This window comes from Coturnix japonica, chromosome 12, assembly GCF_001577835.2.
Source record: "Coturnix japonica isolate 7356 chromosome 12, Coturnix japonica 2.1, whole genome shotgun sequence".
Classification (NCBI taxonomy): domain Eukaryota; kingdom Metazoa; phylum Chordata; class Aves; order Galliformes; family Phasianidae; genus Coturnix; species Coturnix japonica.
The window spans coordinates 3,847,102-3,859,998 of record NC_029527.1 but is presented as its reverse complement, the minus strand read 5'-3'; the positions used below and the strand labels follow the sequence as shown (position 1 = coordinate 3,859,998).

General features: G+C 39.8%; 2 protein-coding genes across 2 annotated transcripts in view; one reads left to right on the top strand and one right to left on the bottom strand.

The window, feature by feature from the left end:
• The window catches only part of HDAC11 (histone deacetylase 11), a 32,595-nt gene extending 31,912 nt beyond the window's left edge, over positions 1–683 (bottom strand). The window contains exon 1 of the mRNA XM_015874799.1: positions 549–683. The gene's annotated coding sequence lies outside the window, so the exon portion shown is untranslated. The remainder of the gene's footprint in view (positions 1–548) is intronic.
• A 456-nt stretch (positions 684–1,139) lies between these two features.
• Positions 1,140–12,897, top strand: part of NUP210 (nucleoporin 210) — a 51,651-nt gene continuing 39,893 nt past the window's right edge. The window contains exons 1-5 of the mRNA XM_015874797.2: positions 1,140–1,358; positions 5,813–5,949; positions 6,528–6,659; positions 8,472–8,568; positions 10,458–10,608. Coding sequence (XP_015730283.1) covers positions 1,198–1,358; positions 5,813–5,949; positions 6,528–6,659; positions 8,472–8,568; positions 10,458–10,608 — 678 coding nt within the window. The 5' untranslated portion in view covers positions 1,140–1,197. The remainder of the gene's footprint in view (positions 1,359–5,812; positions 5,950–6,527; positions 6,660–8,471; positions 8,569–10,457; positions 10,609–12,897) is intronic.

The window sequence follows — 12,897 nt, the reverse complement described above, 5'->3', positions numbered from 1 at the left end:
CTCCAGAACACAACTATGAAAGAAGGTTACAAACTGTGTGACAGAGTACACAAAGAAGTGTCTGTTTTTGGGGAAGCAATTTAGTGTGTCGTGCCTTGATTTGCCAGAACTTTTAATATTGTAAATATTTCTGGGCCCGGTTCCCAGTGACTTACATTGCAGCTGTTCAACCCTTCTCTAAAGTCATGGCATTTCATTATGTGCATTCAGAAAATGAGAATATACAAACAGAAGCAACAGTCAGAACTGAACTGTCCAGCACAACACAGTTCCTAGGACAGAACAAGGAATAGTCTGATAACTAACACACTGTAGCTGAATAAATACTGGAAGAAAGTATGCTCCCAGATAAATAGAAAGCCCTGTGTAAGTTTACTTGCTTAGAATAGATGAGAACCAGTGAACTTGACAATGTAAATTGTAAGTAGGCAACATGTCAGCTATATCCCTCTCTCATTTTTGCTTCCATGTCATCCTACCACACTTCTGAGCACTACAGGCAAAGGTCAAGGCAGCATAAGGCCAGCTGATAAAATCCACCTACTTACTGTGCTCCTTGGAGGGGCTCCAAGCTGCTCAGACCACAATCACCACTGCATTCACCTGGCTTGCAGAGTTCACGTCCCACAGAGTTCCCTTTCTGGCTTCCTTAACCTCTTTCTGCACTTTGGTCTGCACGCCACTTCTTTTCCTGTGCTGATCATAGGTAAATAAGTCTTACTTGAACCACACAGAAAGGATACAGGATGTATTTGAAAGATATAACAAACTGATGCTTTTGTTACAGAAGCACTGTTTAGCAACACTATAAGTAGCACAACCAGCACAGTGACAGTGTAACATATAATGATACATAATGTAAAAGTTGAAAGGCGACACACATCTCCTCAGTGGTGGTTTTGGACTGCGGGGAGGGAGATGGGGAAGGATTCAGGTTGCGTTTTTAACCGGTAAAGCTTATAGTAACCAACTTGCTACAAACCTCCATGCTTTGAGAAGAGCTGCCTGGGCGCCAAGGCGCTCGACGAGCCTCTTATCGAGCTCCAGCAGGGCAGGGCAGGCCCGGCCCCTCTCCTCTCTTCACCCCTCCGCCCCCCCGGGTTGCCGTCCCGCCCTGCCCCGCCGCTGACGTCCCTCCTCCCGCAGCGCACTGCCGCCCTTTCCCTCCCCCAGCGGCGTCGCTCCCTGTGGCGGAGCATGGCTCCCCCCGCACCCCGGGCGTTGCTCCTCCTGCTCCTTCTCCACCGCCTCGCCGCCTCCTCCTCCTCCAAGCTCAACATCCCCAAAGTGCTGCTGCCCTTCACCCGCAGCACCCGCGTCAACTTCACGCTGGAAGCCAGCGAGGGCTGCTACCGATGGTGAGTGCAGGTGCCGCCGCTCTTTGTCCGCCGCTTCTCCCGGCTGCACCTGCGCCGTTCCCTCGTTCCCTCCCTCCTCCCAGGGGGGGAGCGCTCTCCCCGACCTCCCGGTGCCGCTGTGGGATCCGCTGTGCTGTCAGGCCGCCCGGCCACGCGGCCTCACGTTGCTTCGGAGTAACCGCTATAGAAATGCCCCTTCCTCGCTGTGTAACGAGGGTCCGGGGTTTGGTTACCAAGGTGAACGAGGGACTGAACAGAGCAGTTCTGAAACACGTTGTTTTGGGTCTGCTTTCACTGTATTAGTTTATTCATGTTGCTACCCTTCCCATCCCTGTGTAGTTCTGCAGTTTAGGTCTATGGCAACTCAGGTGTTGAAGGAGGCTCAGTTATTGAAGCATCCGAAGTTGGCTGGGAGCAAGTTAGATCCAGCTGCATGTGGTGGTGATGTAATTAACTTACATGGGCTGCTTTTTCCTTTCTGTAGTCTCTGGAGGTAACTGAGTAACTGAGTCCCTTACAGGCTTATGCTGGGCTGGCTGCTGCCCTTCCTTCATGTGCCAGTCCCTGTCAGAAGTATGTGAGCATCTGTACATCACACTAAGGTCTAAGGAAGGGTAAGACTCTAGGGTGTGATCCATAGGCATTTCGGAGCACGTTACACTGTCAGTTTGCCATAAGTTTCATCAGTTTCCATCCTCTGTATGTCTTTAGAGATGAATTCTGGTTGAGAATTAAGGAACCCGTACCAGCTTCATACAGGATGCCATCATTTTCTGTACTGGGGCTGTGAATGTGTATTTGCTCACTTCTGCTTTGCAGGGGCTGGCAGGATGTGGGTGGTAAAACTCAACATGTGCTTGCAAAACCGTCAGAAGGAAGCAGTAGCTGTGTGTGGGACTGAGCAGAAGCAGCAATGCTTGTCATGCTCTGAGCGTGTTTGCTAGACTGCATCTGCATCTCTCTTTCTGCATCCTTGCCTTAATGGGCCTTGAGCTGTAGGGTGTTAGAAAGAGATACAGACTTTGCAGGGGCAAGTCTATGTTGACTTGTTGACAAGTTTCCTGTGCTTTCTTGAAAAGGCTGTTGGTAGTGGCTGCTAATGGAGAGAGGCCATTAACTGCAGAAGTTTGGAAGTACCAAATTATAATGAGCTCAGAAGTAATGACTGTCTGTAAAATAAGTGTTAGGCTTCCGTGTGTGAGAGCAGGAATTGCACGTTTGGGGCTGTTGGTGTGTCTGAGGAAGGCACTGAGGTTGCCTAATGCAGGTGATTGTAGGGTGGGAGGTAGCAAATTAATGCTGCCCTCATGTTATCAGCATCTGTCTCCCAAAGCTATCATTTGAGTATTTGAAGCACCACATTGGGCATGGATCCTGGATGCTTGACATGACTAATTTCTTGTCCATGACATTTGGTGACTTAATATCTTCCAGTTTCTCTTTGGAGCTTATCTGTCCATGTTTACCTCTGAAAGCTGGTTTTCAAAATGATCATTGTGATGCTTCAAAATTCCTTGGATGCTTTTTGATTTATTTTATTTTAAGCTGCAATGGCTCGGTGCTGTTTGGGCTGTCATGGGTGGTACATTCTGAGAAACCAAAGCCTGTGTGCAAAGCTGCTGTTGCAATAGATGGCCAGCAAAGCTCGTTCTCTGACTCCTTATCTTGCATTTCTGTTATTGGTTTGTAAATTAGTCTTATCAGTCCATGAGATATATCTGATGGCTTGCAGCATTCTGTAATAACACAGCAGGGCTGCTGACCAAGTCTGTAACCTTGTTTTGCTGCTGACAATCTAAAGATATTCTGCTTTTCCATCACTGCTGTTGTTTCCTGGATACCTGTGTTAGCAGGAGTCTACAAAAGCCTTGTCTTAGTTTCTAACTGAAAAATTCTAGTGCGAGACTCTGACTATCACTTCCCTTGCTATAAAAATACTCATTATGTAGAGATTGTTACTGCCTGCTATTCTTACTCCTTCCTTTGGTTTTCACCTGTGCTGCATTTCACCCTAGTAGGGACACAGTCGAGTATTGGCAGAGCGCTCCCTCTCCTCTGGGGGGTGCCCACACTTCAGTGGGTGCTTTCTCAGCTCCACTGGGAGCTCCTCTGGATGTAGAAGCAGATCAGGATCAGCCTGAGGTTGGGTACAGAGGCAGGCTGTGCTGCTGTGGCTCTGCACCATTGATGATATGAGCAATAGAGATAATCTCCCACTGGATAGCTACAAATCCTTGAGATTTCAGGCAACTCTACCCAATTCTCTCAGTTCTCTAGGAACATACTTTTGATCGGACAGCTACAGTTGTCTGCATGCTGTTCTGCCTCACGTTCATTTTATGCCAGCAGTGGCTAACACTACTGGCATTCAAAATGAGCAGAAGGCACCTAATGTATTGGTCACTCCAGCCCTATGAAACTCTTTAAAACTTTTACTGCTTTCCTTTTTTCTTGTACATCTGCCTCCATACCTGAATATTCTGAGATAATCAATTCAGTTACAGTACATTTCTGCAAAGGTGGATTTTTGCTCATTTAATCAGCTACATTTGGTCCAAAGAGCTGACAAAGCAACGTAATATGTGGAAGCAATACAAATTAGTAGTGTATTGTTGGATGTAGGGAAATAATGTTTGCTTTATCTTTAAACCAGCTGATAAGGAGATTAAATGTAATCCTTGAAGTATTCATATATGATATCACAAAACAGTAAATAAAAATACAGGAATGAAGCTGGATAGATCCATGGACATAATCTTGCCACTCAGTTCTGTGTCCAAGGGAGAAAAGCTTAAGAGTGAAATGGAAATGAGCGAGAGGGCTGGCTGTTGTATTGCAACTTCAGTCAGTTTCCCTGTAAGTAGGGTTTTATTCATGAGGAAATAAATATTGGCACTTCTCTCAGCTTTTTTCCACCTCCTCCTCCTTTCTATTATCCCCCTCCTCCCTGCCTTGCTCTTTCTCTTAGAGGCTGATATGAGATTGAGAGCTAGTGCCAGACATGCTTCCCATTGCTTGCTTCTCAGGATCTAATTTTGACCCCTGACAAGCCTAGCTTTCAATATATATCACACTGACGTGCTGCTGAAGACCTGCTGTAAGTGGAAGATGATATAATTTGCACTCTTTGGTGTCATTTTAAAGTAGAAGTTACTTGTCTGTCTAGGACACAAGTGCGAGCCCTCTGTATCCTGCAGCAGAGTAATGCCATTATAATATATAGCCTATTTGATTTTGACTTATCCTTTCTGTGCTTGACCCTGACTCAGACAGAGTCTGAGAAAGTGGTTTGGTTTTTTTGTTTTTTGATGTTGACAAATGATATAGAGGGATCAACAAATATTTTGTAGTTTTGATGTTTAAAAAAAAAAGCCAAGCAAACAAACAAACCAGACATCATGCAGATTGCTTTGTGATGTAAATCTCGGTAGGCCCAGTGTCACCTACCCAGTTCAGGTAGCTGCATCAGATAAGCAGGCATCCTGTCAGTAATAAAATTAAAAATGTAGTGTCAGCCAAGAGTTATCCCATATCCAGCCATAAAAGCTTGGACTTTTCTTTAGAATTCTAGACTTTATCTAAGTTTACAGACAAAATTTCATTCAAACTATTAGTTTATTTCTTCCTTTTTCTAATGTGAAAATTATTCTGTCATTCAGTTTAGTTCTATAATACCACTATTAGTGCTAACTGTAGTTATGTACTACGTTACTTAATGATATGTTAAAAGAACAAATAGAAAATACATTGAAACCCCTGTTGTGTTGTAAACAATCAATTTCAGACTGTAAAAAAGCCAAATCTCCAATTAATCAAAAATTCTCATGGCAGAGAATATTAAACAGTGTGAAGAACTTAATAATAAAAGTCAATTCCGTAGGTACATGCTTATTTTAGACTGCCTGAATGCTCATTAAGTCAGATCTGCAAGCTCAGCTTATAAAACCTTCAGAAGAAAAGGTTGCCTGGTTGTGAATACTAATCTTGTTAAGGAACTTGCTAAATGTTGGCAAGCTGTTTCTTGCTTGCTTAGGAAGCTACAGAGTATCAGGAAAATTGGTGATTTTGAAAGAAGTAACTTTATAGCAAATGTAAATGTGCTGGTAATATACAAACACTGTATTATTTTAGAGCCAGTGTTAAGCCAGTATAAAAATATATTTATATTTGCGTGCATTGTTTAAGCATCTCAAATCTAACAAATAAAACATTTTGACAATTCAGTTTTGGTTGTTGTTTTAAAATCCTTTAAGGCTGGTCTTTCTGTAAGCAAAACTTTGTGGAGGCACACCAATATTATGAATTAATAATACATTGAATTAATGAATCTTGCCCAAGATAAGCATATGATAATGCTTTATGGTGTCTAATGAACCTGTGTGCCTCCAATTAGCCATCTGATTACTTTATAGCTGTAGTTTAAATACTACTAATACAACTCTGTAATCTTGTAGGTCCTCTACCAGGCCAGAGGTCGCAAGCATAGAACCTGCAGATCAAGGTGAGCGTCAGTGTTCACAGAAAGCTGTTGTGCAGGCACGGTCCTCCCAGCCCACACGTCTGACAAGTATCATCTTTGCTGAAGATACAAGTAAGTTCTAACTTTTGTTAAGTAATTAATTAAAAAATAATAATAAATTGAGGTGATAGTTGAAAACAGTTTGTCCTTTAGAAGGCTGGAAATTGCCTTTATGTCCGTCAGACAATGTACATGCTTAGTTTTTAGAATGATAGATATGCAAAAACAGATGGTTGAATTATTATCTTTCAGTCACTAAATCACAGTGACATAGAATTTTACGGTCTCTGGGTAGCAGCCATTAAGTTCTTTAGGTTGTGAGCTGTGTCTGGCAATTGTGCTGTACAAACACTTAGTATATATTCAGAGAAAATGTCTGTTATTGTTAGTGTAGTTGGAGATGAAAAAAGTCTAATATTTTTTCTCAGTGAGGAAGGGAACTGTGAAGGAGGGAACTGCTTCTCTTGTTTAGCCAGAATCACCATTTGACCGAATGTTTCTTAGCCAAGGTCATGACCTAATTTAACTTCCTTCCATGCCAGCGTCTTGCACCATCAGCTTAAATTTGAAGTGTGTTTTGTCTTGTTACTGATGTTGTTTGGATGATGAGCGCGTCCAGTGCTACTGATTTTGTGTGATTTCTCTTGAAGTGACTGGACAGGTTCTTCGTTGTGATGCTATTGTTGATATAATTCATGGCATACAAATCGTATCCACAACAAGAGAGCTCTATCTTGAAGACTCACCTCTAGAGCTAAAAATTCAAGCTTTAGATTCAGAAGGTAAGCAATCTATTATTGCTGAAACACTTAATTGTCTAATATATTGAATATTAAAAACCATGCTGGGTAATCTAACAGAAGTGCTCTGGATATTAATATTCAGTAATCTATTGATTTTGTTTAGGTATAAAACCTATGTACTCAACTATCTGAATATGGAAATCAAATGCTACTTGATTTCTAATGTCTTTTCCCTGCCTTTTTTCCTTACTTGCTCAGGACAATTCAAGCTAGTGCTAGGAGCAGTTTTGAAAATCAGTATTTAAAGCCAGTAAAATAAAGATGTCAGCTGTTAGCAACTGTACCTTCAGGTCAGGAGTAAGAATATAATGTAAGAAGTTGCAGTACTTGTTCTGTTGAAATGTCATGTTAGGATTTAGCTATAGGCTGAGGATTACAAGGAAGCTAGTTTTACTTTCTTTCTTCTTCTCTTTTTTCCTTTCAAATGTGATAATCTAACGAATTTTGTGTAGGAACATTTTTAGTCTAACCAAACATCTATCAGGATGTTCAGAGATGATGTTAAGGACCATTCACCAATCCCTTAATCATTACAGAAGGACTCGTTCTTAGGAAGTGTGGTTTAGGCTCATAAACATCAGTGTATGTGGATTAAATATATATTTATTAAGAGCATGAAGCTTCTGCTTTTCGTTCTGTCTGTTCTGTCAGAAAGAACCGTGCTACTGGTTTAAAAGAAAAAGAAGCTTTTTTCTACAGTCTGTTTTCAGACATGCATGAACACTCTTGCAAACTAAATGATATTTAGGACAGCTAGTCGGAAGGAAATGATAGGATATAAACAGCTCTAAAAGCTTGAGTTGTTCATTTAGGGTAGTTAATGAGCCCATCGTGCATCAGTTTATTTGTAAAACCAATGTTACCAGGCTATGTGTGGCAATATCAGATAGTGAGAAGTAAATTTCTTTTTATATTATGTGTAATATCAGATCATTGGTTTGATATTTCTGTAACCACTCAAGCATGCTTGATGGACAGATTTCCCTTGGACACCATCTGAGTTAGAGTTTGAGCAGGAGCAGAAGTTTAGCAACCAGAATGAGCCTTTAATTTGAGTGACTGAAAGAAGCTGTTTGTTACGAGCTTTAGGACTAAACATCCCAGTCTAAGATTCAGAGATTGGAGAACACTCAAAGCTTTGAAAATCAGTTTCTTTTAATCAAAAATACTTGGTTTGCACCTGGGAGAACACAATTGAAAACAGCCTTTAAAATACAGTAAATTCATTTGTCCCAATGAACTGCAATTCTCAGCAAGACCCACACCGAAAGTATAAAATCCTTCAGATTTTATAATCTGAATAATCTCAATCCATACTTAACTGTAATCATGAAATATCCTTGCTTTCAGCCAGTTTATTCCAATTTGCTCCTTTCTAATATTACTATTTTTCAGTCTTTTAGTTGAGCTTTCTAGAAAAAAGGTGTTCAAAAAATTCAGCAATATATGTAGAAATTGTAGTACATCAGTGCTGTGATCTCATGTTCCCCAAAAGGTGTCTCAGATCTATATTTTTAAATGAAAGGTGCTGGGTTTGTTTTAGTCAAGGCTGGTGCCAAGGGTATCTTAGGTGCAGCTGTCTCCACCTATCCTCCATTGTTCAGCTTCTGTGATAAACAGAATGATCTTGAATTTGCACGTCAGTAAAGCAAAATAGATTATAAATTCTGTAGTTACTGATAGTGTTCTTCTTGGGGATAAGAGAGAATCACTTTGGAAAGAAAAGTTTTGTTCCAGGAAGGCTCTATGGGTGTTGGTAGTTTTGTTTTAATCTAATTGTTTGCTTTGTAGGAAACACTTTCAGCACATTGGCAGGGTTAGTGTTTGACTGGACGATTGTAAAAGACACAGAGGCTGATGGCTTCTCAGATTCCCACAACGCACTGCGGTAAGTTGATTTATGTTGTTCTCAAATTAAAAAAGAAAAGGTAAATCTCCTGTACTGTAAGTTGCTATGTAAATATTTCTCCATTTCTAGTTTACCCTGTGGGCACCTAAGATAATGCTCAAATGTTGGTTGAAGTATGTGTATATGTGTTTTTGTTGTTTGTTTTAACTATCTACTCAACAGCCTGGGCACTTTCAGCTCTATTTAGTTTAACAACTGATAGTGCTAATGAGCAGTCCAGGTTTCTCTATTCTAGTAACTCAAGAACTAGTATTGTGCGAAAAACATCCAGAAAGGGGCTCTCTCAACTCAGGTTGCTTCAGGTGTCAGCCAACACCCAGTTCTAATGCTGAAATAGCTTTCGAAGTAACTAACCTTTAAATGAGAAAGGACCAGGAGGCTGCTTGTATGCTTGGTATGGCTCTTAAGGCCAGTGAAATAACTGAATTCTATCTGTCAAGGCAATGAGTAGAAAGCGCTCAACTGACGAAGTCATGGTGCTTGGTTCATTACCAGTACTGGCTCTGAAAATAGATTGATTGGAATTTAGAAGTGCTTTTCTTTTTTTCTTCCTTCCCAACTCATTAATGAGTTTAGTGTTTTCCAGTGTTCTTATGTAGTTGGGAATTGCTGATCTGTCCATTTAAAGGAGGTAGAGTTTTTGCTCAGAAGTCAGAGAGTCACCTGTGGCAGGAGCAGGAATAGAGGTTGAGCTGTATGATTTTCTTTGCTCCTATGTTTCTTGCCAGATCACTTCATGCCTTGTTTTGTTTTTGACTTTTTATTTATGCATTCTGTCCTTTAATAGCGTTGGTTTTATTTTTCCAGTTTTCAGCTTAGAGTAATGGAACTAAAATGGCTCCAAACAGAAATGTCAGACTCCATTAAGATAACTTAATTTGGGGACTGCTTAGGATTTTCTTGTTGTAGTCTGAAAGTTTTATCTTTACACTGACACCAACAGAATGGAAATAAAACAGTCAGCATGCTGGGATCCCGTTGTCTAATGATGTGCTCGTATTCATTGTCTTAAATACTGTGGGGAACTTGGACTTTACTAAGAACACTCACGTGAAGTAAAAGCGCCTCTCATATGTTGTTGAATTTGACCAGGCTCTATATGCGAGACACAGATTTTTCTCACAGAGCAGTTTATAGAGTCCTTCAGCATTATTCAAATCTTCTCTAATGTACTTGTAAGATTAAATAAGTTCAAACTCAAGCAATAGAGAATTCAGTTACTTCACAAACAGGTTCCAACAAAATGTTTGTAGATTGTGAGGGACATAAGTTAACGTGGGAAGTTATATCTTCCTTTGACAAATCTGGCTTATTTACAAGATAATATATATACATATATATAAAATGTGGGGAAATCAGCTCTGTAAGAGTGGAATTTATTTTATTTTATTTTATTTTATTTTATTTTATTTTATTTTATTTTATTTTATTTTATTTTATTTTATTTTATTTTCTTCTTAATTTATTAAATTAATCCAAGCTTCTTTATACAAGTCAAAGTTGCGTTCTGGTTTGTTAAGCTATTGCTTTTATGAACATAAGCTGTAGGGTCTTTCACATCTGCTGTTCCACAGCAATGCAGAGTTTTTTTGCAGTCCACACCTACTGTAAAAACTGGGGAATCGTTACAGAAAATGTGCAGCTTTCTGATACCTTTAGAAAGCTGGCAAACAAGCTTCAAACAATATTTTATCAGTCATGCAAATTAGCTGCAGATATGTTCAAGAATAAGTAAAATTTGGATATCTGGTCCCAGACAGGCATCTTAAATTTGCAAAAAACATGGAAATAGGTGGGAATAGATGGTGGTGTTTCTGTACAGGCTTATAAAGACTGGTTAATTTTTATGCTCACTTTTTGCTTTCCAGTATACTCAAGTTCTTAGAATCAACTTATATCCCACCCTCTTACATATCAGAGATGGAAAAAGTTGCCAAGCAGGGAGATACAATTTTGGTGTCTGGAATGAAAACAGGGAGTTCTAAATTAAAAGCAAGAATACATGAGAGTGTCTATAAGGTAAGTAACTTGCATGCATCATTCTATTTCTTTAATTTAGTCTTACAGCTCTCTGTTACAGGAACACACTGCTATATTGATTCTAGTAACATCTGATGCTGTTGTGGATATCAGTGCTGCATCTCAGTCTTCCTGGGCTGATTTTGTAGTCCATGTCACAGAAGGTGCTCGTTTTATTGGAGCTCGATGCAATTACCTTGGTTTAGCTGTCTTACCCAGCACAAGTGCCAGAAATTGTTCCTAAACCTGACTCTGACTGACAAAGGCCCTGTGGCTGAGGAGCACTATTCAAATGCTTCTATGAGATTTTATTACTCCTGACAGCCATTTGTCTTACATATCCAATAAGAATCATGCTTATGGTAGTACATCCAGTAGTACATTGGCCTTTTATGTCTTTCTGTTTTATTAGGGGTTTTTTTTGTTTGTTTAAACGAGAACTTTTTAGGTCTTTTCTGAATTAATAAATAACTGGAGTGAGAATTGCTGTCTTGGATATACATTTATTTCCCGTTGTGCATGTGATGCCTGTTATGCAACTTCTCGGTTTGTATTTTATTCTACTTTGTTAGATCTTGGTTTCTAAGGAAGGTCTTTGGAATCGAGATATCCGTGCTACAGGAGAGCTCAACCGCTGTGCTGGCAGCTTTCCCAGCAGTTATAGAAGCACGATAGTTCTTTCTTTGTAATAGTGTGACAGTTTTTCATTTAACTCTGGTAGCAGAGTTGTCTTTCCTTAGCAACAAAGTAAAACCATCTCAGTTGCCTGTTAATTTTAACAGGAATACTTGGCATTTTGCTGTTAGCAACCTTAAGAAATCTTTGTATAAAACACTGCTTTTTTTCCTGAAGTCTGTCTCATATCTGCAGTCTGATTCAGAGGTTTTTGTGTTACATCACATATACATGTTTAATGATTCTGTTTAAGCTGGAGTTACTTAGCCCATACCTATAAAAATTGTTCTATGAAAATGTTCTATGTTCCATTGCTGCCCTTGATAAGTAAGTCAGCTGAATGTACTTGCCCTAAAATTATGCAGTATTAGAGATGAACTCCTTATTAATACTCTTTCATGAATGCTTGTAGCTTGGTTGGTTTTTCCCTTACGTTTTTCTGAATGAGATTTGAGCTGATACAGTAAGTGTAATTGGAATACCATTACTTGCATTTATGGTTCTTTGCTTGTGGCTGGTGGTTCATTTAAACCTTTCACTGCTGTCAGACTGCATGTTTTCAGGGAGTATCCCTCAAAGAACTGCAGTAGAATTTATACAGTTGTCTGTCATATTTCTAATGTAGTAAACCAGTGAATTTGATTCAGTCTATGTGATGAAATTATAAATAGTGTTCTATGGAGGCATCTTTTTTTTACAGTAGGGAAAGTAAATTTCAGTGTCTGAATAGTATCTGTGCTGCTGTGCATCTGTCCCAAGTATTTCTGTATCCTCCCAAAAACTAAACCAAAATGATGTCCAACATAGACTTGTTTTCCTTCCACTTTGCATAACGTTACTGAACCATGAGTAGATGGGAATTGTTTCCCTCTTTTAGTTGCTGTGGAGACTGGCAGTAAGAAGAGAATAAAGTAAAAGAAATTGTTTCTGGAATGTGTCCAGAAGACTTTCATTTCACTTTCCTTTTTGAACCATGTCCAGTTGATTCCTCCTCTGTCTCCATTTCTCTCTTTGAAAGTGAGTAGTGATAGTGAATATTTGAAGTATAGGACATGGTGCGTTAATGTCTATAGATACTTCTGAGACCCATAGCTTCTTAATGGTGCATTGTTCTAAGTTATCAACCAGCTCCTGATGCTGAACCAGGAGTTAGAGGGGAAAAAAATAAAAAAGACTAACTTGAAAACTTGTGCTTAAAACTGTAGCAGTAGATGAATACAGCTAACACAGTAGTGCTGAAGCAGCTGCTTAATGCCACGTAGGATAAGTTTTCACAGCAGTGTCAATGCAGATACTGGGAAGATATCAACACTGCTGGCTTCTGCCAAGCAGGGAGTGGTCAGGCATTACTCTGCAGGTACCTGTCTGGGGCTCAAGGATGATCCCTGGTGCATGTGAGGAATGAGAACTCTCTGCCATCCTCCTGGCATGATGCAATTGGGTTTCCAGTTTGTGTTCACTTAATGTTGTGGATTTTCATCACTAAAATAATTGAGTAGCCAAAGCCAGCTTTTCTTTGAGTGCTTTAACAATTTTCCCTTTCTTTAACAAGAAAAATACATCCCTCCCTCCCCTCCATCCCACTCTCCTAGATATCTTTCTTTTGTCATTTAC